General features: G+C 42.5%; 2 protein-coding genes across 4 annotated transcripts in view; one reads left to right on the top strand and one right to left on the bottom strand.

Moving 5' to 3' along the window:
* Window positions 1–9,445, top strand: part of AEBP1 (AE binding protein 1) — a 36,528-nt gene extending 27,083 nt beyond the window's left edge. For both annotated transcript variants that reach the window (XM_075207236.1, XM_075207237.1), the window contains exons 15-22: window positions 1,127–1,215; window positions 1,328–1,451; window positions 2,451–2,647; window positions 2,838–3,017; window positions 3,136–3,526; window positions 7,659–7,798; window positions 8,347–8,446; window positions 8,700–9,445. In XM_075207236.1, the coding sequence (XP_075063337.1) occupies window positions 1,127–1,215; window positions 1,328–1,451; window positions 2,451–2,647; window positions 2,838–3,017; window positions 3,136–3,526; window positions 7,659–7,798; window positions 8,347–8,446; window positions 8,700–9,259 (1,781 nt within the window). In that variant the 3' untranslated portion in view covers window positions 9,260–9,445. The remainder of the gene's footprint in view (window positions 1–1,126; window positions 1,216–1,327; window positions 1,452–2,450; window positions 2,648–2,837; window positions 3,018–3,135; window positions 3,527–7,658; window positions 7,799–8,346; window positions 8,447–8,699) is intronic.
* Window positions 9,446–9,778: 333 nt separating this feature from the next.
* POLD2 (DNA polymerase delta 2, accessory subunit) lies at window positions 9,779–21,634 on the bottom strand. 2 transcript variants are annotated; one of them, XM_075207239.1, is made up of 11 exons: window positions 21,531–21,634; window positions 20,968–21,196; window positions 19,005–19,126; window positions 17,490–17,613; window positions 17,106–17,220; window positions 15,741–15,939; window positions 15,366–15,446; window positions 15,047–15,204; window positions 14,846–14,973; window positions 10,972–11,073; window positions 9,779–10,709 (listed from the first exon to the last, which is right to left on the bottom strand). In XM_075207239.1, exons 2-11 carry the CDS (start codon window positions 21,185–21,187, stop codon window positions 10,567–10,569), a joined length of 1,392 nt encoding a protein of 463 aa, XP_075063340.1. In that variant the 5' UTR covers window positions 21,188–21,196; window positions 21,531–21,634; the 3' UTR covers window positions 9,779–10,566. The 2 variants fall into 2 exon arrangements, with proteins under 2 accessions (XP_075063340.1, XP_075063339.1); XM_075207238.1 differs by having other exon boundaries at window positions 20,908–21,196.
* Window positions 21,635–23,202: the final 1,568 nt, after the last annotated feature.

A 23,202-nucleotide genomic window follows, 5' to 3' on the forward strand; every position in this document is an offset into this window, starting at 1 on the left:
TTAATGCAAATCTCACAGATTCCAACACTGATCATCCACTACCGCTGATACTTTCTACCTTCCCTGTAGAATCAAATCCAATTCCAGCATTGGACTCAACAGGCAATTATTATTTACAAGTGACCATACCCTCATTCTTGTATATTGTCATCCCCGCATCCAGGTGTGCTTTGCCTCCCAATAAGTGTTGTGCATTCCTTCATGGAACTATTTAAAATCACCAATCTGGCAAGTGAGTGGAGTCGGTCATTTATGAAAGTGAAAAAGCACAAGCGCAGTCATAGGTGCCCACTCGCATCCCACTTTTTGGAACCCCACAAAAACCAATGTGCACCCACTTTTACAGAATTGCAGAGCAGACTGGAAATACGCATGATGGAAACAGTAAAGACGTCACTTTGACATCCTGCCGGGAAGCATTTTAGGCCATCCTATTCATTGATTTCAACATTTCTGTTTTTCTATTAAAAACACTGCTAAGTTTAGTCCAATTTATATTTTACCGATCGAGTGATAGGACATTGGAACTGTCCTTATTACATATATCACTTTTCTCTGAGTGAATGTTTTCATTTCATTGATTATTGCACCTCTCTGTAAAAATGCAACTGGAGGTACAAAAGGCACCCCATTGAATGATAGGACGAGTCCTGAGTACCCATAAAATGCCCTTTTGCCATGCGGAAAATGCTTTGCAAACCCACTGCAAAAAAAATAAAATACTTACATGTATGTTTCTTCTCCTTCACTTTATTTTATTTATATAATAGTGTGCCACAAAACGAAATTTCCTCTTTGCGTGTGGATGCATAAGTCGTCTCATTCCTGTATAGCCTGCACAGACCAAGTAACACTCCTTATCTGCTGGCTCATCCCATCACATCTTGGCTTGTACATCCATGCACTTTCCTGTTAAAACTGGTACATTTGTGCAAAACTAACGCCATTTGCTATAATTTAAGAATTTAAGATAGTGAAGTCACAGTGGGACCTGAAGAAATGCCTGTAATTTGCTGACATATATGACAGTGCACTTGCAGGTGTCAATCCGGCATGCATGAGCAAGTACATGTACACAGCTAATGCCTGAACGCTCCTGTGCAACCTCTGCAATGTTTCCTTCTAGATGTGGTCAGTTATTACAGCCAGAATGAAGTGTTAACATCTACAGATAATCTGGATTTCCGACATCACAATTACAAAGACATGAGACAGGTGAGCTACTCTCCACGTCTTTGTGAAGTCAGCTGCCCTAACATTTATCCCTCCGCTCCTTGTAAATATTTATCTTTCTTCCATTATATCACTGGACATGTGTTTCCTGCAGCTAATGAAAGTTGTAAACGATGAATGTCCAACCATCACTCGAATATATAACATAGGAAAGACAGCTAAAGGATTGAAGATATATGCCATGGAGATTTCGGATAACCCAGGGGAGCACGAGATAGGTGAGGAGGCTGCTCTACCAGTCATGATGTAATGAGATGGGCTCCAGATGGATTGTCTGAGTAGTGGAGGGTCACAACTTGTAATGAAGAGAAAGCTTGGTAGTAAAATTGCAGTCTCGAGCAGTGGTGGGTAACATTATGTTTCACATGCTGCCCTTGGTGCCTCTATTTAAAGATAAAGAGATTAATCAGAATGCAAAGACTTTTTGTTCTATTACCCAGACTATATTTCCCCATAGTGGTATATCAAAGGACCCGTTAAATGCATTAATAAAGCCTACATGTTGTGGGAAGCAGCTAATATGATCCAGTCACTTTTAATGATACTGGTCCAGTCTCAGATGAACCAGTGCACAGATAGAGCGGGAAGGGGCAGAGGGAGGTGGGAAGTGAAGAGAGTAGGCTGAACCTTTGCCCACTAGTGTGGCGCTACTAACAGGATCAGGGCAAAGATGCAGAAGTAAAGGCAAGGGAGAAGAGGAGAGACAGTGGGAAGAGTCGAGTGATGAAAAGGAGAAAATAGGGGGGAGAGCCGGGGGCAAAAGGTAAACAGGAGGAAGAGAACATGAGGATAGAGGGCCCAGCTCAAGGGAGCTTACAATCTAAGGGTGAGGGGGAGAATGATAGGAGACACAGAGAGGGAACCAGAACTCTAAGGGAAGAGATGAATGCAAGTAGGAAGGAGCAGAGAAAGGATGAGGGGGAGGTAAAGTATGGCGAGTGTAGAAGGATAGTGAAGAGGGTTAGAGGAGGGTAGGGTTAGAGGAATAGGCTAATCTAAACAGAGGAGTTTTGAAGGAGCTTTTGAAGTTGGGCAGGCTGGGGGAAAGCCTGATAGAACGATAGAGATTGTTCTAGAGAAATCTTGAATGCGGGAGTGAGAGGTGGTAAGCAGATGGAAGGTGAGGTGGCGGTCATTGGAAGACCATAGAGGGCGAGAAGGAGCATCAGTGGAGAATGTTCTTTGCTATTGACTCTCTTTCCTATCTTCCTCTACAGGAGAACCAGAGTTTCGGTACACGGCTGGGCTTCACGGCAATGAGATTCTAGGACGGGAGTTGCTTCTTCTTCTTATGCAGTTTATGTGCAAAGAATTCAGAGACGGCAATCCGCGTGTTACAACCCTTGTCCATGAGACTAGGATTCACCTCGTACCCTCCATGAATCCCGATGGGTATGAGATTGCAAGTCCAATGGTGAGTGCATAGCACATGCATATATAAAATTACTTCCCAGAAATTGCTATAACAATGTCTGTGTATGGAAGTTTATACAATAGATATTGATCAATAAACAAGACAGATGGGGAAACATGATACATTTTGGATCAGATTTTCAGAACTACAGATACAAGTCTTGACCTCAAATATCTCTCATCTATTCCAGGGGTCAGAATTGGGTAACTGGGCACTTGGCCACTGGACAGAAGAAGGATACGATATATTTTCTAACTTTCCGGACCTCAACACAGGATACTGGGCAGCGGAGGACAGGAAGTGGGTCCCTCACCGTGTTCCTAACAATAATCTACCCATTCCAGAAAGCTTCCTGGTAGAAGATGCCACGGTAAGTTTTGTGTGACTGTCCATAGGTTGATAGAATGACTGGTAGATTAATTAAAGGAAACCAGAATGGAGCATTGTATGAAGGGAAGAAGGCTGTTGTTAAGTATTTCTTGTTTTAGGTGGCAGTGGAGACTAAAGCCATCATGGCCTGGATGGATAAAATTCCTTTTGTGTTGGGAGCCAACTTGCAAGGTGGTGAGAAATTGGTCTCCTATCCATATGATATGGCCCGGGCTGTAAAAGAAGAACAGCAGCCACCACCTCGGTATCGTCATCAGTTTTATCAGGAAGAGGAAGAGGAAGAAGAAGAGGAGGTTTCTCAAGTTGCAGGAGAGGATGAAGAAGGAGTGTCTAGATCCGCTGATCATGCCATTTTACGGTGGCTTGCTATTTCCTATGCCTCTGCTCATCTAACCATGGGAGAGACCATCCGTGGAAGTTGCCATGCGGAGGACTATACGAAGGGCATGGGAATTGTTAATGGAGCGAAATGGAGACCTTTGTCTGGCAGTAAGTATTATTATTATTATTATTTATTTATAAGGCGCCACAAGGTTTCCGCAGCGCCGAACACAGTACAGGGAATAACCGTACAGAACAATAAACGAGTAATACCAAGACTTCAGAGACTCCAGGCAAAGCAAATATAATAGGAGTTGGAGCAGAAGAGAAGGTAGAGAGACAGGAGGGAGAAGGGCCCTGCTCATACGAGCTTACATCCTAAAGGGAGGGGAAACAGACAGCCGGCACAAAGGGAGTCAGAGGAGGGGAGCAAGTGCACACCTCTACAGAGGAGGAGCCAGGAGATGAGATCAAGCATGGAGAGAGGGTTAGGTGGAAGGCTGGTAGGCTTTAAGGAAGAGATGGGTTTTGAGTGCCCGTTTGAAGGAGTACAGGTTAGGAGACAAACGGATGGAGCATGGTAGGTCATTCCAATGCAGGGGGGCAGCTCGGGAGAAGTCTTGAATTCTGGAGTGGGATGAGGTGATCAGAGTGGACGAGAGGCGACGGTCATTGGCCGAACGCAGGGACCGGGCAGGAGTGTTCATGGAGAGGAGATTGGAGATATAGGGGGCAGTAGAGTGGGAGAGGGCCTTGTAGGTGAGGGTAAGAAGTTTGAAAAGAATACGGTAGGGGAAGGGGAGCCAGTGAAGGGCAAGGCAGAGAGGTGAGGCAGAAGAGGAGCGGTGGGAAAGGAAGATGAGCCTCGCAGCTGCATTGAGTATAGAACGAAGGGGGGCGAGGTGAGAGCGGGGGAGGCCAGTGAGAAGGTTGCAGTAGTCCAGCCGGGAAATGATAAGCGTGTGGACAATGGTTTTGGTTGCTTCATGAGAAAGAAAGGGCCGGATGCGGGCGATATTACAAAGTTGGAAGCGACAGGATTGGGCAAGGGATTGAATGTGGGGGCAAAAGAGAGGGAGGAGTCCAGGGTGACGCCCAGGCAGCGGAGTTGGGGAACAGAGGAGATGGTGGAGTTGTTAACAGTAATTGAGAGATCCAGATGGGATGAGGATTAAGACGGAGGGAAAACAATGAGTTCGGTTTTAGCAATGTTAATTTTGAGAAAACGCGAGGACATCCAAGAGGAGATGGCAGAGAGGCAGTCAGATACACGAGAGAGGAGGGGGGGGGGGGTCGATCAGGAGAAGACATGTAAAGTTGAATATCATCGGCGTACAGTTGATACTGAAGGCCGAATGAGGTGATGAGAGCACCGAGGGAGGAAGTGTAGAGTGAGAAGAGTAGAGGGCCAAGAACAGAGCCCTGAGGGACTCCTACTGGGAGGGCAGAGGGGGGGGGGATGATGAACCGGAAATGGATACAGAAAAAGAGCGGTCGGTGAGGTAAGAGGTGAATCAAATGAGGACAGAACCAGAGAGGCCGAGAGAGTGAAGGGTCTGCAAGAGGAGGGGGTGGTCTACGGTGTCAAAGGCTGCAGATAGGTCCAGGAGGAGGAGCAGGGAGAAGTGACCCTTGGATTTAGCAGAGATGGGAAATGGGAAATCATGTTGCAATTTTTATGGACACTAGAAATAGGTAAAACCAATGGCTTAACGGTGTTGTACACCTTCCACTTCTTTTCACAGCCATTGCCAAAGGGTTTTAAAAGGGGAGAGGTGTTCAGTTCTGCTGAAGATGACATGATTAGCCTTGAGCTATTCACAATAAAGAGAGTTGCTATGACCGTGTACATCCTACTTTTTTCACCCTCTCTGCCAATAGCAGTCAGGGGAAGTATTTTCAAGGCAGGCAGTACAAGACTTTCCAAATGGGACTTATTTTTACGGTATTTCTCTGTATGGTCAGGGAGACCTGGAGAGAAGTTATTCAGCACAAAAACTATTGTTAGTGGTGTTGGGCATCCCATTTGCTTGGCTGAAGTGAAATGAAAGCAACATAGTGCCAAAAATGCATAAAAAGCCCTAAACTGTCATTCACCTTCATGATCATGGGGATGATAAGCTTATGGCTTTCTGTGTCCTGGTGAATTTTATTGTTCAGGGTAGACAGGGAATTTCTTGGTTTAGTATTTTAAAAAGAAGAAAATATATTATCTTCAAGGAACAAAAGGCAAAGATAAAGAACAAACAAAACCCAAAACAGTGTTTCTGCCCATAGTTACTATGAACTAATTAGTAATGTTACCACAAAACTTGATCAGCTAGTTCTCCAGCAAGTTTAGGGCCAAGAAACCAAGGTATAAGTTATGTTTTCACTTTTAATTGGTAAAAGTATTTATCTTTAACCAGTGGATTCTGACTAATGTCTCCCTTGCTGCCAACATTGGAAGATTCAGTGCAACCTTGATCCAACAGCAGCTGACATGTCAGGCTCTGTTAGATGCAGTGGATAAATAAGTGTTTAAAAGCAAAAGATAGATCTCGTCCTGCAGCTCTCTTTTTATTCAGAAGACCCAATGATGTTGCTAATTTGAAAGTAACTTCAGCTGGACGTCAAGCCTACCCTCCATCAATGTAAATGTATGGACAAGGGTGGATTAAATATGGCAGAACAGTTATGCGATTTAAAGAGCACTTGTCACCAACATACAGTGCAGACAGCCATATGCTAAACTAATATTCTATGGATTCACCTGAACCCAATGATCTCCCATAGGCACTGAGTGTGTATGTGCTATAACATGGTAAACCTTTAGCTCCTTGCCTGGCACATATGGAGTTTGACTATGTAGCCAGTGAGAAGTCAGAGAGTGAGGGCAGAGTAGTCAGTGAGAAGTCAGAGAGTGAGGGCAGAGTAGTCAGTGAGAAGTCAGAGAGTGAGGGCAGAGTAGTCAGTGAGAAGTCAGAGAGTGAGGGCTGTGTAGTCAGTGAGAAGTCAGAGAGTGAGGGCTGTGTAGTCAGTGAGAAGTCAGAGAGTGAGGGCAGAGAAGTCAGAGAGTGAGGGCAGAGAAGTCAGAGAGTGAGGGCAGAGAAGTCAGAGAGTGAGGGCAGAGAAGTCAGAGAGTGAGGGCAGAGAAGTCGGAGAGTGAGGGCAGAGTAGTCAGTGAAGTCGGAGAGTGAGGGCAGAGTAGTCAGTGAGAAGTCAGAGAGTGAGGGCAGAGTAGTCAGTGAGAAGTCAGAGAGTGAGGGCAGAGTAGTCAGTGAGAAGTCAGAGAGTGAGGGCTGTGTAGTCAGTGAGAAGTCAGAGAGTGAGGGCAGAGAAGTCAGAGAGTGAGGGCAGAGTAGTCAGTGAAGTCGGAGAGTGAGGGCAGAGTAGTCAGTGAGAAGTCAGAGAGTGAAGGCTATGTAGTCAGTGAGAAGTCAGAGAGTGAGGGCAGTGTAGTCAGTGAGAAGTCGGAGAGTGAGGGCAGAGTAGTCAGTGAGAAGTCGGAGAGTGAAGGCAGTGTAGTCAGTGAGAAGTCGGAGAGTGAGGGCAGAGTAGTCAGTGAGAAGTCGGAGAGTGAAGGCAGAGTAGTCAGTGAGAAGTCGGAGAGTGAGGGCAGAGTAGTCAGTGAGAAGTCGGAGAGTGAAGGCAGTGTAGTCAGTGAGAAGTCGGAGAGTGAGGGCAGTGTAGTCAGTGAGAAGTCGGAGAGTGAGGGCAGTGTAGTCAGTGAGAAGTCGGAGAGTGAAGGCAGAGTAGTCAGTGAGAAGTCAGAGAGTGAGGGCTGTGTAGCCAGTGGCAATGAGAAGTAAGTGGAAGCTGTTGTCTTTGACTGTGGGTCCACTGCCAAAGAGAAGCTAGTTAGTTGCCATGGGTGTCACAGAGTTGGGGTTGGCACTGCCAGGGAGAAGTTAGTGAATGCCAGTTTAGGGCTTGTAATGGGTTCCACTGTTGAGTTCATTTCAAGCTTTACTGAAAAAACAAAAAACTCATGTCTAATTTTTTTTAGCTCATTTTGATAAATGCTTTGGTTGTATTAGGATATGAGCTATTAAGGTACTTTTCTATAAATCATTTAACAACTCTAGGGAGACACAGCTATTGGTTAGAATACAGCAATAGTGACTTTGCTTTGGTTGTATTAGGATATGAGCTATTAAGGTACTTTAATATAAATCAAAGTCACTATTGCTGTATTCTAACCAATAGCTGTGTCTCCCTCGCCAGTGCCAGAAGCTGCATGGCTTATTCCGCACCTACCAGTTTATATAAGAATTTAGTTTGACCGTACGTATTATTATTATCCTGTTCTCCTTGCCAGGTATGAATGATTTCAGTTACCTCCACACTAACTGTCTGGAGCTCTCCGTATACCTTGGCTGTGACAAGTTCCCACATGAGAGTGAGCTGGCTGAGGAGTGGGAGAACAACAAGGAATCTCTGCTAACTTTCATCGAGCAGGTTAGTGACTCCTTTCTGGTAATCGGCCAACTACCTGCGTTTAGGTGCCATCTATGTTAGTTTTACAAGGGAAAACGGATCCTGTGCTTTTAACATCCATATAGTCTAGAAGCCTAACCCCGCTGCCTTATGTGGTCAGAACTCAATGCAGCCTTCTATTATCCTTATAGTCCCAATTGTAAAGCGCTACGGAATTTGCTGGCGCTATATAAAAGATGATGATAGTCTACAGTACAGGAATAGTTTCCTCCAATAACACTTCTTACATTGCTTCGGTAATATAAACACTGTATTCCGCTACCTCCCTGACCCCTCAGCATTATGCGAGACACTGGGACGGATTCAATTTAACTGCCGGCTATTACGGTATGAATTTCCGCTCATTTTCCTGCGCATCTCTGGGGTGTTAGGAAAAAACCGAGTGGAGCTTTCTGCCATAACATCGGCACGATGGTGGACATTCCGGAGACAACACACGAAGACTTGAATCCACCCCACTGTGTTCTGCTACTACTTAATGTACAACATTTGTCTTCTTACTCGGACAGGTTCACCGTGGGATTAAAGGTATTGTGACCGACCGTCAAGGAGAACCTATACCCAATGCCACCATCTCTGTAGGTGAAATAAACCATGACGTCACAACAGGTAAGAAGGGAAGACACATGAATGTGTGAAGAATGAAATATCATTGCAAAATAGCCCAAAATGTGGCCATATCTGTAACTCTCCCATAAAAGGGAGGACTGTCATTTTAATAGGTTTAAATGTGCTAAAAATGATTATGCTTTTGCCACTTGCATGTTGCTAGATGTTATTTAGAACAATTACTAAATGATCCAGCATACAAATCTAATGTCAAACATGGTAACATCCTCTGAAATATCTCTATTCCTGACAGCGAGCGGTGGTGACTATTGGCGAATCCTAAACCCAGGGGAGTATCGAGTGACTGCACGGGCAGACGGTTATACTCAGAGCACCAAGACATGCAGCGTTGGCTATGAGATGGGGGCAACTCACTGCAACTTTGTTTTGGCTCATTCCAACTGGAAGAGAATCAAGGAAATTATTGCAATGAAAGGAAAAGGTCCTCTGCGCCTGGCTCCAGCTGGAGGTCGCAGGCTCTCGCCTTCAGCAAGGCAGCGCATGCAGCGACGGCGTATGTGGTTGAACCGCCAGCGCAACCTTACCACCACTGCTCTCCCACCAACCACCACTCCTTTTGTTCCAACCACCACTTTACCTCCCACCGATACCCCCACCGATACTCCCACAACCATGCCTCCCCACAAGCTGGAGCCCCCCACTCCCTCAGAATCTCTGTGGGACACAGAGACTGAGACCTACACAGAAATAGTCACAGAAGTGGAGACAGAGATCTGGGAAGAGGAGAGCACCACTGCCGCCGCCCCTTTCACCACAGCAGAGACTTACACCGTAAACTTTGGGGACTTCTGAGAGGGAACTCTATGCAAATTGATGTGTGAGCGTCGTAAAAGTGTTAAAGATTCTACCCCAGAGGGGTCAACTCTACATGTATATATAGTGCTGATCTGTCATCTAGAAGCCAGGATGCAAGGTCCACAGTTAAACCATGATAAAGCAACGTGGCCATTAAATAAAGTCCTGATATTTCCTTATTAACACATTTGTTTTACCTTTGTACTGCTGGAGCTTCCATACATCAGGATATATAATAACCTCTCTGGCACAGGAGTAAAATATCACATAGGAAAATGTACTTGCCTGCTAGCTCTGGCTTGAACACTCTGCAGGCCATGCTGGCACTAGCCACAGACTGCTACGCTTTCCAAGTATGTAAAGTCTCATCAATTACCAATAATAAAAAAAAAAAGAAGTATGTACAAATCCATCTGGCGCCTGTGAAGTGTTCAGTCATACTCTAGATGATCACGGCCAGGAGAGGAAATGTACAGGCACATTAACTGGTAACAATAATACAATGCACATCCAGGCTGAGAGAGAGAGAACATTTTATTATCCCGCTCAGTTTCATATGTATAAAAAAAAATACAAAATTAGAATAGAAAGGAAACATGAAATTTACCTAAAAATCATTACAGTGCACCCATCATGTAACATTACGTTTGTGTCAATAAATCTGCAATATCTTAAAATCACAGCTTTCCTTCAAGGCTCCATGACAGAAACACCTTGCCTTTCTCCTGGACTGCCAAGCAGTGTGACCGATCCCTCAGAGTCAATAGTCATGTCAGCACTAACTCAAAGTGACTGTCCAAAAAGAGGTTAGAGAACTTTACAGTTTTGCATTTATTATTAGACAGCTCAGTATGTGTGTGTGACCGGAGAACCCACTGTAAAGGGAGGTAAAATGTAGGTACAGGAACACTTAAAACATGTCCCATTTCACCATCCGGAGAAATATTACTTAATTACAAAACAAATACTGTACCACCTGTAAAATGTCATTACCCATATCTAGACACAGCTCCTCCCATTCCACAGGGACCAGAGCTAATGATGACAACTGTGGTACTCTCCTAGATAGAAGCTGTTTTTCCGTTGTACATTGCCAGGAATACAAACCAAAGATAACTGTGTGTCCTGTGAGCAGCAAAAAACAAATAATGTAAATGTTTGGATAGCAATACCCCTGTAACACTAATTAGAGTGAATTGCAGAGTGTACTTTGTCTCTTCTACATCAATGTCATCGCTCCATATGATGCTGACGCTAAGAGAAGACATTCTGTAATCTCGGTTTTAGGGGATGAGGACACTGGGTCAGTCACATGACTCGTCATCTGCACTGAATCCGGAGAAGCTGATTGGTTGGCACTGTAGGGTACTAAGGTTCACCAGGCAGGCCGTCTGTGTACTGCTGAAATCTGGCACAGTCAGCAGCAGAACGCGCTGGCCCTCGGCTCCTGCAGTGAACACAGACTGGGTTAACACGCTCTGCAGGACACACTCATATAAAACATATTCAGTAATGTTCCATTGAGCAGACAGTAAACAAAATGTTCCACACACCTGATACATCTGGGTTCAATACAGAACAGAGGAAAAAGAAACATATTGCAACCACATCTGTCACTATAATTTTTACAACTTTGTATTTAGAAACAACAGAAGAGAAATGCAGATTGTTTTGCAGCTCGTCATTGCATTCACAGATCAATCACTTACCTGTGACTTCTTTGCAACTGAACTTAGGGGCACTTCCACAAAAATACACATGCGGGCAGGAATTCAGGATGAAAGGGTCCGATTGGTAGTACGGGTAACACCCTGCAAAGATGGCGAGGTGAAGATAGTTTATTGAATAAAGCAATCACATCACTATGCATCACTTATAAGGACACAATGTACTGAAGTTTATACAGTAAATAGGACAAATTGTTGTCTGCGAGTTGGTAAAATCTTTACCTGAAGAATTCTGGGACCTTAGGAAGAAACATAGCCAATGGACGACTTTAATACAGTGTACAATAGTTCATAAGTAATTTACTTCCAAAGAGATGGAAAAAAAATCATAGTTAAACAACGTGCTAAAGAAAAACAAACAAAAAACACACTAAACACCATCAGAGGACAATAAAATAATATTGATTTTGGTTGACTGAAGGCAGCAAGGACCCTCCTGAATGAGCAGACTTTCAGCAAACTTTTGTAACAGCAGATGACTCCCTGCACTGTGTAATCTGCAGAGTTTAGATCACTCTCTTTCCTTCATTTGTCTTAGTTAATTGCAACTTATTCATAAACCCATATCAAATCCCACAATGCTTACCAAATTGTTTTCCTTACTATCCTTCCATGGCACTATACTTAGAACTATAACATTATTTATCCCCCGCACACATTTGGCACTGTGGATCACTCACTTCTCATACAAACGCTACATTCCTTGGGTCTTCAGGACACAGTCCTGGTTTAACTTGTACTTATAAAACCGTTCTCTCAAGTGTTTATTTCTCAGGATTTACCTGCTCTCTGCTTCCTTTATCCATTGCAGTACCACAAGCAGTCTCCTCTTTTTAATCTATACCACTTCTCTTGTAAAACTAATAAGCCCAGTTAGATTATGGAGGGTGTTGACTGCGCCAATCTGTAGTTCTCAGTTGCCGCCTTGTTCATTGGGTAGACGTTCCGTTCCGGTTTATAGGAATTGCTGGGGCCCAGTTACATGTGACTAGTATAGTATGGATACACTTATGGAGGGAACCGCTAGTTTAGTGCTTATTTATAGTTAAGTGGTGTTCTTGTTTTTCCTTACTGTAACAGTTGAAAACGTAATTCAAGTGTTTGAGTGAAGGTGCGTGAAATCGTGAAGGTTGGGTGGACGAATTGGGGTGGGTACATAACAAGGCGACTGAGTAAATAAACTATATGTGAATCAATAGGGGAATTATATCATCCTTCTTGTGCTGATGTGTCAGTGTTCTTTTTCTTTTTTTATGGTGTATAATGTTCCTTAATTTAGGATGATGTGTATCAGTTATCCTTGAAGTTGCAATCTATTCTGGGTTTTTTTTTGTTTTTTTCTTCAGTCTGTCACTTTAAAATGTTCCTTTTAGATTTTGGGGACGTTTTCTGGGTCAGGATGTTTTATGTGGTATGTATAATTTTTAGGAGTCTCAGAACTTGCATGAACTGAGTGTTTGACGGATGTACATTAGAATATGGTCAGTAGAATATAGAACAGCATGTAGTCAGCTTGATAGTAAGATAAGTCTTTCAAACGCATTTCATCCGTCTATAGTGTAAATTTCCTCAGGGACAACTGCAGTAACTCAAACATCTCCTCAACTCATCTCCTCTCCTTAATCCCACCTGCACTCAAACAATTGAATTACATTTACAGCTATTCTACATTAAGCAAACGAAAGGAAGGGTTCTTTTAAAGAAAACTACTACATGCACTCCAACCACTTAAATGAGGTTCCCTCCCCAAGTGGATCCATACCACACTATTTCTCACCACATACTCTGTAATGGAGAAACCAGCTAACCACATGTAACTGCATGTTGGCATCCTTTAGATTTTAGCATCATCGCTATGTAAAATATACCCAAATGTATCTATACAGATCTCTCACCATCTGTCTTAGCATTTCTTGCTGAATGTCTCTTTGCAATTTCATCTTGGTTGTCCTCTCAATACCTCAAATATCTGAATAATATTCCCACCAGACATCTATATTTCTGTTGACACTGCTACAATAAAACCTATCCCTCAGGCTCACTGCCTAGGTGCTACCCTTTGACTCAGAACTATCCCCACATGCAATCTGTACAAATCCTGTTACATACATTTAAAAAGCATTTCCAGAATATATACATATCTTACACAAGACATTGGAAAAGCTTCCATTCATGCACTTGCTCTCCTTCCTGCTCTTACAGAATCAAATGTTTATCACTACAATCTATTCTGGATACAGAAGCTAAACTAATTTTCCTTGCAAAACATTCTACTGCTGCTCTATCAGTCTCTACATTGCTTGCCGATATAAAATACTTATACTACTATACAAAGCCATACACAAAACTGCACCAACATACATCTCATTATCTATTTATTTATATAGCGCCACTAATTCCGCAGCGATGTACAGAGAACTCATTCACATCAGTCCCTGCCCCATAGGAGCTTACAGTCTAAATCCCCTAACATACACACACACACACACACACACACACACACACACACACAGACCGAGAGAGACAGTGTAATTTTAAAAAGCAGCCAATTAACCTATCAGTATGTTTTTGGAGTGTGGGAGGAAACCGGAGCACCCAGAGGAAACCCATGCAAACACGGGTAGAACATACAAACTCCACACACATAAGGCCATGTTCGGAAATCTAACTCATGACCCCAGTGCTGTGAGGCAGAAGTGCTAGCCACTAAGCCACCGTGCTTCACTTGTCTCAACATATCTCCCAACTTGACCCCTCTTCTCTGCCCTGTCTCTCATCCATTCATATCACGGTTACAGGGCTGCACTCATTCAGTGGTATTAAACATGACTTTCCCCTACAAATATTTCTTGAAAACTCACCTCCTAACATAATCTTATCAAATTCCAGACTCACCTTCTTAACATCCCTAGATTATTCTATGCAATTACCACCCTTCCACACATTGCACTCAAAAACTTCCATGTATTCTCCTTACATACTCAAACAACCTACTGACCCAGAAACCAACATTGCTTTGTCACTGGATTATGTAGACTCACTATCTGATTGATGCAATACGTGGATCTTAACCTCATGTACTGTAACTTTCCAAGCAGGGCCTCGTATCTCTTTGTCTATCTGTTAATGCCCAGCCTTACTGGGCATGTACCCAATTGTAAAGCACAGCAGAATATACTGGTACTATGTCAACAAATGTTAATACATAAGTTGATGAACTGCGGTATAACAGCGTACCTGCTACATTCTCTCCACAGACAGCACCATCTAATGGTTATAATATAGTAGGGAATTTAGACTGTAGCTCCAATAGGGCAGGGACTGATGCGAGCGAGTTCTCTGTACAGCGCTGCGGAATTAGTGGCGCTATATAAATAAATGATGATGATGATAATAATGTACTGCACAAACTTAAAATGTCAACAATACTTAAGCTTTGAATGAATTAGCTCACATCAGTGAGGCACTTTTACGTTAATATATTTAAAGGGTTCCTACCCAAGTATGCCATTTATGATTTGCTTATCATAGTAAACACATGAAACCTGATTAAACAAAGTTCCAGTAAGTGTGACAGTACACGGGCTGATTGCATTCTCTGCGTGAATTTCACAGAAACCCCTTCAGCCTGTGTTACAATGCATTACAGAAAATATGTCAAACTCATTTGTGGCTATGAACCCTTGGACTTATTCTAAAATTATAGAACAAGTATAATAATCAACACTTTGCTCTTCAGTATTTAAACTAATTATGAATTTAACGTCCACTATAAAACATTTAGTCCCCATGTTGTAGGAGGACTTTATTAATGCATTGCACATGGGAGCAAATGTATGGCCGCATGGCTCCTTACCCAGAGTATCTGGAGCAGTAGGACACAAGTGCCCCACTTGTAGTGTCCATTCCAGGATCTCCAGGTAATCCTGCTTTCCGCTGTACTTATAGATATCACTGATGTTTTGACCGGCCGTGCCCAGAAACCTGTGGAGAGAGCAGATAGTCAGATGCTACTAGATTAGTTTATTATCGGAACAAGTAGTGGTAAGGTGGGTACCTAATGCCATCTATCTCTGCTTCATATGGGTTGGTCACCAGTTGAAGGGTGGAGTATGGTGCGGATTGAGGGAACATACAGCGGTGCAGGGGCTGCTGGGGTAGGATGTAGTTTGTTGGATCATAGGCGCCAGGCATTACATCCACAAACACAGAGGCCTGGGGACAGGAAAGAGTCAGCAGCACAGAACACCAACACTTCTACCATAAAGATACCAATCCAGGCCAAAGCCCCACCCACCCACCAACAGGGCACTGTTCCATTCATTCAATGCATTGCGTATAGTAAAGATACAACAGGTTTGTGGTATGATACGTACACTGAGCTGGAGCAGGATCTCATCCAGCATCTTCACAGCCTCCACGCTGGCAGCCTGAGTCTTCTTACTGAGATATTTAGCCTAAACAATATCGCAAGAATAAAATGTCAAATGAAGCCATTAACTGATTCAAATACAATCTCTTAAAGAGGTGACCTCCTCAGCTAATCCCATCATGTAACCCCATTAGCTGGGTGAGGCTGAGGCAGGAGTCACCTCACGACCAATAACAGGCAGGTCTCTACAGCCAAGGACGCTCGCTGCTTCCAATCTATTGGGATGTAAATGATGTGATTGGCCAGAAAAGTATAACCCCTTTAGAGAAAATGTTGCTGCATCTGTTAAATGATGAGTGCAAGACACACCATTTGGTACCTTATTTAACGAGTCCTTGCTCTGTGTGTTCTCACTTAGTAGGTTTCCAGCTAGTATAACGCGAGATATCCGAGCTGCACAGCTCTGCTCCTCCTCTGCCCCAGCCTGCCCGGTCACCAGGTCTAGAAGCAGCTGTAGCCCCAGCAAGCTGTCCCCGCTGCCTCCTCCTAGGCCCAAACCTGATGTCAGCAGCACATACCTATAGCAAACCACACAAAAGAAAGGAGAGTCTGTGACAAGAGACTGTGCATGAAGCAGAAGACTCACAGAAAACAACACTAAGGAAATATCAAATTATTATTATTACTGGAAATGCCTGGACATAATTCACAAGAAATAAAAACAATCATTTTGTCTTGGCCTACACTTAATATGCTGCTATTAAATTTTATTTAAAGATTTTTTTTCCCCCCAAAGATTGAAACATTCTTGTAGTTGGAATTTTGTGTGAATTTTACTGCTGGGGCCCGTACTAGACAAATAAAATGAGTGCCCACGCCAAAACCACTGGCACAAATACTGTGAGTCTATGATGCATGGCTTCTATCTATAAACATAATGTGCTTACAGATTTCTAGGAATTAGATGTTGCTTTGAAACCAGTGCACATACAGACAGAACCACCGGTAGTGTTTTCTGCAGGTACTCTATAGTATTGCTCATTAAGGTTTCATACAAAAGAGTAATTTTAATGTGTGTTCCTAAAGCCTATAAGAAATACTTTGGTGCAAATAATCTAAGGAATATTGTAATGGATTTGTACACACACTTTCTGGCAAGTCTCAATGCTAATTACAACACAATGGAGGTCTATGGTATAGTGCACTATGCTGCAGGGAAGCTTTGTGACCAAATGAATGTCTGCGCTGCCTGTTGGTGATCAGTAGACATAATTCACAGGAAATGAAAGACATGGGAGGATCTTCAGCTGTCTGCAGCGGAATATCAGGTCATCAATGAGCAATGTATTGTACCTTCATAGTCACATCTGAAGAGGTCCTGTAATGATGGGCAACGCATTTTAAATTTACCTTCTTCGGGACACTATGAACAGTGTACAGTGTCTGCACACTGTAATCCCACGGTGGACACAGAATATGAGTAAAGAAACAAAGAGGCAGCCAGAGGGACTTGCTGAGTGTTTTTCTATAATACATTCCATGTGCCCAAGGGCTGGCTGCAGAATCATTGTGGTTTCACATGGTCTAGTTATAAGGAAAATAGATTCTTCTTTCATGACTAAAGTACATTTCATGAGAAAAAAATACATCTGTCAGCAGAAGGCTTGTGGAGTGGGGAGGACAGGCTGCTAGACAGCCGTGTGGGGTGCCAAGTAAAACATCACATGCTAAAAGGGGGGTTCACCTGTCCTCATGCAATTCTGGAAGAGGAGATTGTGAGGGAAGAGAAGACAGACAGAAATCCTCCACCATGAATTTGCCTGCGTCTTCCTCTGAGCCAAGGACTGCTATAACAGCACCTAGGAGGGCACAGGGAGGAAAGGGATTCTAACATTACATAAGAAGAGAGAAATACAATATACTTTCATAGAAAACAGCTCACAAATACACAAGTTATTTGGTATTCACAAAACTTCATATACAGTAATATATACAGAATGTTCCATGCTGTTTGCTTCCCAAAAGGAGAAGTACAATTTCCTTTGCTCTACATTCTAAGCAACTGTTCCATGATTTGTTGTAGTGGTTAGTTTATACCTTTTACATAGAAGGTGATGGGGACACTCACCTGTAACAAAGTTCTGCACATCTATGGATCCCTCTAGCTTAATCCTCTGCAGCTCGTCCTCCAGTATAAGCTCATCTGAATCACTGATATATTTTTGCCTTGGTGGCTGGGGCAGAAGATTGTGCTAGATACGTAGAAAGGAAAGACACACATCAAACAGTGACTGGTCTACAGTAGAATGATATATTAGATGACGGTGACTTAGACCTTTCTTGTATACAATTCACTACAAGAAGTATGAAAGCAATGCAGCTTTACAAACTGTTAAATACGATTCAGTCAGGGCCAGCACAATAAATATTGCCATACACTTCCTGAGGAATATATCGGTGCTTCTAAAATAAGCAAAGAAGAACGCATGATATACCAAGAATACGTTCCTCCAAAAACAGTTTAGAATGTTTTGGCTGACACCTCCTGGAGCAGTCTGGAATTACACGACTTACAGAAAATAATAAGCTGTAGATGCAGTAGGGAAAGCAAACTATTTGCCTCTGGCCTCTAAATTGCCCAACCACACAACAGAAAGAATTGACTGTTGTCATGTCAGCTTGTTCTGAACAAACTATTTTTTTTAGCAACTTCATTCATCTCTAGTTGAAGGGACATAAAGAATGGAAGGTGGGAGCAATTTTGTTCATGGGACTGCACCCTATCAAGTCACCAGGAACCAGAATCACCATGAAACTCACAGCCTGGAACCTTCACAATACATGAACAAGAAAGGACTTTGAGGTCAGCAAAACCTAAATATTGAACAAAATAAACCACATCTAAAATACTAAAGTTATGATTGTAATCATGCAAGACTACAGCAAAAATAAACATGCAAAATAGTATATAACAAAGTACAATATAATAGAGCCTTTACTTGCCAAGCCATGTAATATTTTCATAACAGAATTACTTTGTTGTTTTTCCATGTCTGGTAAACTGTTAATAGGTAATATATCTACTGTTTCTTAAAGTGGGACCACTAACAGGACAGACACATTATAGATCCAAGCCATGTCGGAGACTTGAGAAGGACACACTCTCTTTCACGCCTATGTAAAGATACTGATCAGACAACCAGTGAATGAAAAGACTGCCCATACAAGGTGTTCATCCCAATTGTTGGGCTGTTGGCTGTACATCTAATGATGCCAAATCTGCCGCAGATCCATCGTTCATCAAATCCAGTCGAATGAGTATCTGCAATGGTCATGTCAGACTTCCTTGTTCCGGTCGCCCAATAACTGAGCCAGTGTGTGTCATACATGCTACGATGTTGGCCCAATTTAGTAGACATTGATCAAACAGGCCGATGTGCGTATGGCCAATTTTGGGTGCTACCTTATACTGACATTTAGTCTTAGTACCAGTTCATTTTTACAGTAGATACTTCCTATACTACAATCACCTACAATTCTGAAGTTTCCTCTATGCTATTCAGTGATCCGATGAAGGCTGTATAATATACAAGCAAGTGACTTAAATATACGTACAGGATCACGGGAGACACTAGGAAATTACCTCTTCACTGATCTCACGCAGGATGGACGGCTGCAGCTCCATGGATTTAAACAGAGTTCCCACCACACAGCACCTCTCAGTGCCTTGCAGTTCACATAACTTCCGCACAGCTATGTCTTCACCTGTTAATAACAAACACCAGGTAACTCACTACGACCAATGTCTAATTTGTTCTGAGGGTGATTAAGAGATGTTTTTGTATATAAAATTGCGCACAACATTTGCTAGGATTGTTGCTGCTGATAAACTTTGAATGTATAAATAAATTTGCCCTTATTAGTGCTCATCATTTTTGGGAGTTAATAAAACAGGTGAAGAAAAAGTAATTTTTCCTGTGGTTGGGACTTCTGCAAACATTAACCCAACCATTTTACTGTTTAAACGGTCATGTCTCAATTTTTTGAAAACAAAAACTTCATTTGTATTGGATGTGAGACTTGATCTCCTGAAACCAAATTTGGAAAAAGAGTCAAGAGCAGAAGCTAAGTGGTTAGTATTTCTGCCTCACAGCACTGGGGACATGAGGTCAATTCCTGACCATGGCCTTATTTGTAAGGGGTTTGTATGTTCTTCCAGTGTTTGCGTGGGTTTCCTCCGGGTGCTCCGGTTTCCTCCTACACTCCCAAAAAATACTGGCAAGTTAATTGGCTGCCAACAAATTGACCCTACTCTGTCTGTGTGTGTGTGTGTGTGTGTTAGGGAATGTAGACTGTAAGCCCCAATGGGGCAGGAACTGATGTGAGCGAGTTCTCTGTACAGCGCTGCGGAATTAGTGGCACTACATAAATAAATGGTGATGAATATACTTATGTAACATACATCTGTGTCATAAACAATGCTGCATGCATAATTTTTTTTTTTTTTTAGTTTTTTACTATTAATTTTTCTTTCAGTGGTGAACATTTCTCTAGTAAGAAAAGACCCAAGGAACACATGGGCTAAACAGCTGGATACTATTGGGAACAATTAGCAAAATTGGACTGTCCAGTAGACAGCATTTTTTGTCTGGTTCTGAATGACAACCTATAGATTGCATACAGATGGTGATTGGGATTTGCATTCATTTTCAGCACGTATGCGCGCCGATTTCTGCCAATTTGACCTTAAGCATCCAACCTGGCCATCACAATTGCTGCACATAAGGGCAACTTCTGTCACTGACAGTCAGTCATTCTCAGCCTGCAACAATGATGGTGTATACAAGTGATAAGAGTATGGCTTCCACTTTAATAAGTTACACTAATTTATCTGACCTTGCACCCACAACCTACACACAGAGGAGGCATCAAGTTGACATATTGATTAGGTTCTGGTTCCTAGTGAAATGACAGGCTACATTCTCAAGAACATTACTTGGAAAAATGATTGTCTCCATCGTGTGCAGGTAACAGGTCCACTTTAAATAACTTAGTAAGTAAATAGATAAAAGGTGATAGCTTTTTTTAAAAATAATAATAATTTATAACGAAAATATGTTAAGATGTTTGTATGAAACACTTGTTAGACACATTAGTTTACTACACAAGAAAACTGGTATGTTGGGACACTGGGGGCTTATGTCACATAAAGTATTTTTGAAAACAATCATGGAGTATTCAGGAGATCAAACTGCATTAAATGTCTGTTACCATCACGCGCCATTAATCCTCTTCCTGCATTTCTGGCACATCACATACGATGCCTAATCAAACCCCTTGACTTAAATGTAAGATGTGATTTCTAGAAAACTGCATGCCACACCTAAATAAAAAGTTGAATGCAAATCATACACCAAGACTAAATAAAAATGATTTTGTGTTATTTGCATTAAGGTCACAAAGCATGGGATAGATGTATCTATGCTTAACCTGCTAACAATAATGATGTTCTAATCCCATTTTTCATATCTTATTTTAGACATAACCTGTGCTGATTTCATTTTCAGCCCAGTCTGGTACATTAAAGCTGCCCACAGCAGTATTACCCCATTTCTTCCTTGCACACTCTATTAGGAGTGGCCTCATCTGGAGCAGCCGGGTGGCATAGATGTGGGCATACTGGCGAGTGAAGCTGCGATCTCCCAGGCAAAAGGTCTTTGAGCAGTTGGCATAGTGGTCACTGGACACTCTGGGGAAGGTGGAGGTGACTTCAGAGGGAGGTGTCAAGAGACCAGGCCCCTGACCAACAGCTAGGTCTGTGAACATGATGCCAACCTGGAAAATAAGATGGTGATAGGTGAAAGCAATAGAAGCACGAGAAGAGGTATAAGAACAGGGCTAAGTGGAACTGGGCCACATGTGGCCATAGGGGGGCACTTCGGTGCCCTTGGTTCACAAGCTGCCTTAGAACTATGTCCCAAAATATCGTGCTAGTGACTGACAGGACATGCTTGGACTTGTAGTTCCACAGTAGCTGGTGAATCACGGGTTACCTACACCCGGTGTAAATGATTAGTATATATTTACAAACACTGCATAGGTATCACATAGAAATAGTATAATGAATCATTTCTATCCCTCTGCCCTTTTATTATCCCGACATTCTCACCCTCCACCAGCTCCCGCCACTGCAGCCCTTTGAAGCTTGGTCGTGGCTAGATCCCCTGCCTTCATGGGGAGCACTCTGACGTCACCGGGTCATGTGACAGCTGTGGTCACATGGTACACAGGGGAGGCTGCTGCAAGTGTTCCTGTGCAGCCACAGAAGGTAACGGGGAATCAGACAGAGCAGTGATCTAACCAGGAACATTGTAATGTTTATACTGATATTACTTCCCCTGTTGGGCCTATTCACGTGTAAGGTGCTTTTCAGACAATAATTAATCCCAGAGTCTTAAAAACAGGACACAAGTGTATTAGCTGGTTTACATGTCAGCAATTTGAATATTCCAACATTGTGAATGAGTATTCCCCAAGTTGCATTACATGTCCTATGTGGTTTAGTGCTAACACTGAGTGTCTTCAGTGTTTACAACACGTTTTTCAGTGTTTACTACACGTTTACAACCTTATGTTTATGAAGGTTGTAAACGTGACTTGTTTTATTGTTTTTTTTTTATATTTTCATCGCAACTTTCCAGTGTTTGCTATCCACTGGTGTAGTAGCACTTTAGTGATTGCTCAGCAACGTAATTCATCATCATCAACATTTATTTATATAGCGCCAGCAAATGCCGTAGCGCTTTACAATTGGGGGAAAAAACATTGGTAAGACAATACTGGGTAATACCTACAGACAGATAGGTAAGAGAACCCTGCTTGAAAGGTTACAATCTGTTATTAGATATCTATGTGGATTGTAGCGTTATTAGGGTGTACAATAAACTTTTCATATTTTTTATATAGAACTATTATCTTTATTTTGCCTTGGTGAGTATATCGATGTTTTTATTAACGATACTAGATTCAGTATTATATTTATTTTTTAATTTCTCTGTCGTCACTGTAACTTCCAGTTTTCTAACACTAGGGGCTAGATTTACTAAGCTGCGGGTTTGAAAAAGTGGGAATGTTGCCTATAGCAACCAATCAGATTCTAGCTATCATTTTGTAGAAGGTACTAAATAAATGAAAGCTAGAATCTGATTAGTTGCTATAGGCAACATCCCCACTTTTTAAAACCCGCAGCTTAGTAAATCTAGCCCTAAGGGGCATATTCAATTGACGGCGGGATCGCCGTAAATCCCGCGCTCAAAAAATATTACCGTTATTACGGTAATCCTGCGCGAGAAAACCGTTAATACGGTAATTTACTCGCTGAATTTCAGCTCGCGGCTCAGGGAGCTGCGAGCTGAAATTCAGCGAGATATTGCCGTAATAGCGGTAATATTTTTGGAGCGCGGGATTTTCGGCGATCCCGCCGTCAATTGAATATGCCCCTCAATGATATATACTTAATATTGGAAAGTGATCGATCCTAATTGTGCTTTGGCTTTGCTGTAGTCCTCTTATGAATCCCATAGTGAATTCCACAGTGGGTCCTGTGCCAACAATGGAGGGAGGCAAATTTACTTAACACTTGCAGTACTTTACTTAAGATTGCAGTACTTTAAAAGCAATAAAATAAAGGGTGGGGGAGAATGATTTCATAAGGACTGTCTGAGAGCTTTGAGGGGCTTTTATAAAACGGTCATATGTGAGTACTGCCTATTTTTCATGCTGACCAAATAGTATACATCGGAGTCTGAATGTTCAGTAACAATGGTTGAAGCCTTGATGTG

Source organism: Mixophyes fleayi, chromosome 4, assembly GCF_038048845.1.
Source record: "Mixophyes fleayi isolate aMixFle1 chromosome 4, aMixFle1.hap1, whole genome shotgun sequence".
Classification (NCBI taxonomy): domain Eukaryota; kingdom Metazoa; phylum Chordata; class Amphibia; order Anura; family Limnodynastidae; genus Mixophyes; species Mixophyes fleayi.

Bases quoted from the DNA above. Each gene is read 5' to 3' on its own strand.
- POLD2 (XM_075207238.1), bottom strand. From the start codon at position 21,187: ATGTTCACAGACCTAGCTGTTGGTCAGGGGCCTGGTCTCTTGACACCT. The intron at 19,127-20,907 runs GTTATGTCTAAA...TGTTATTAACAG, and splicing joins TGAAAATGAAATCAGCACAG to GTGAAGACATAGCTGTGCGG. The intron at 14,974-15,046 runs GTACCCACCTTA...CTCTCTCCACAG, and splicing joins GCAGAGATAGATGGCATTAG to GTTTCTGGGCACGGCCGGTC.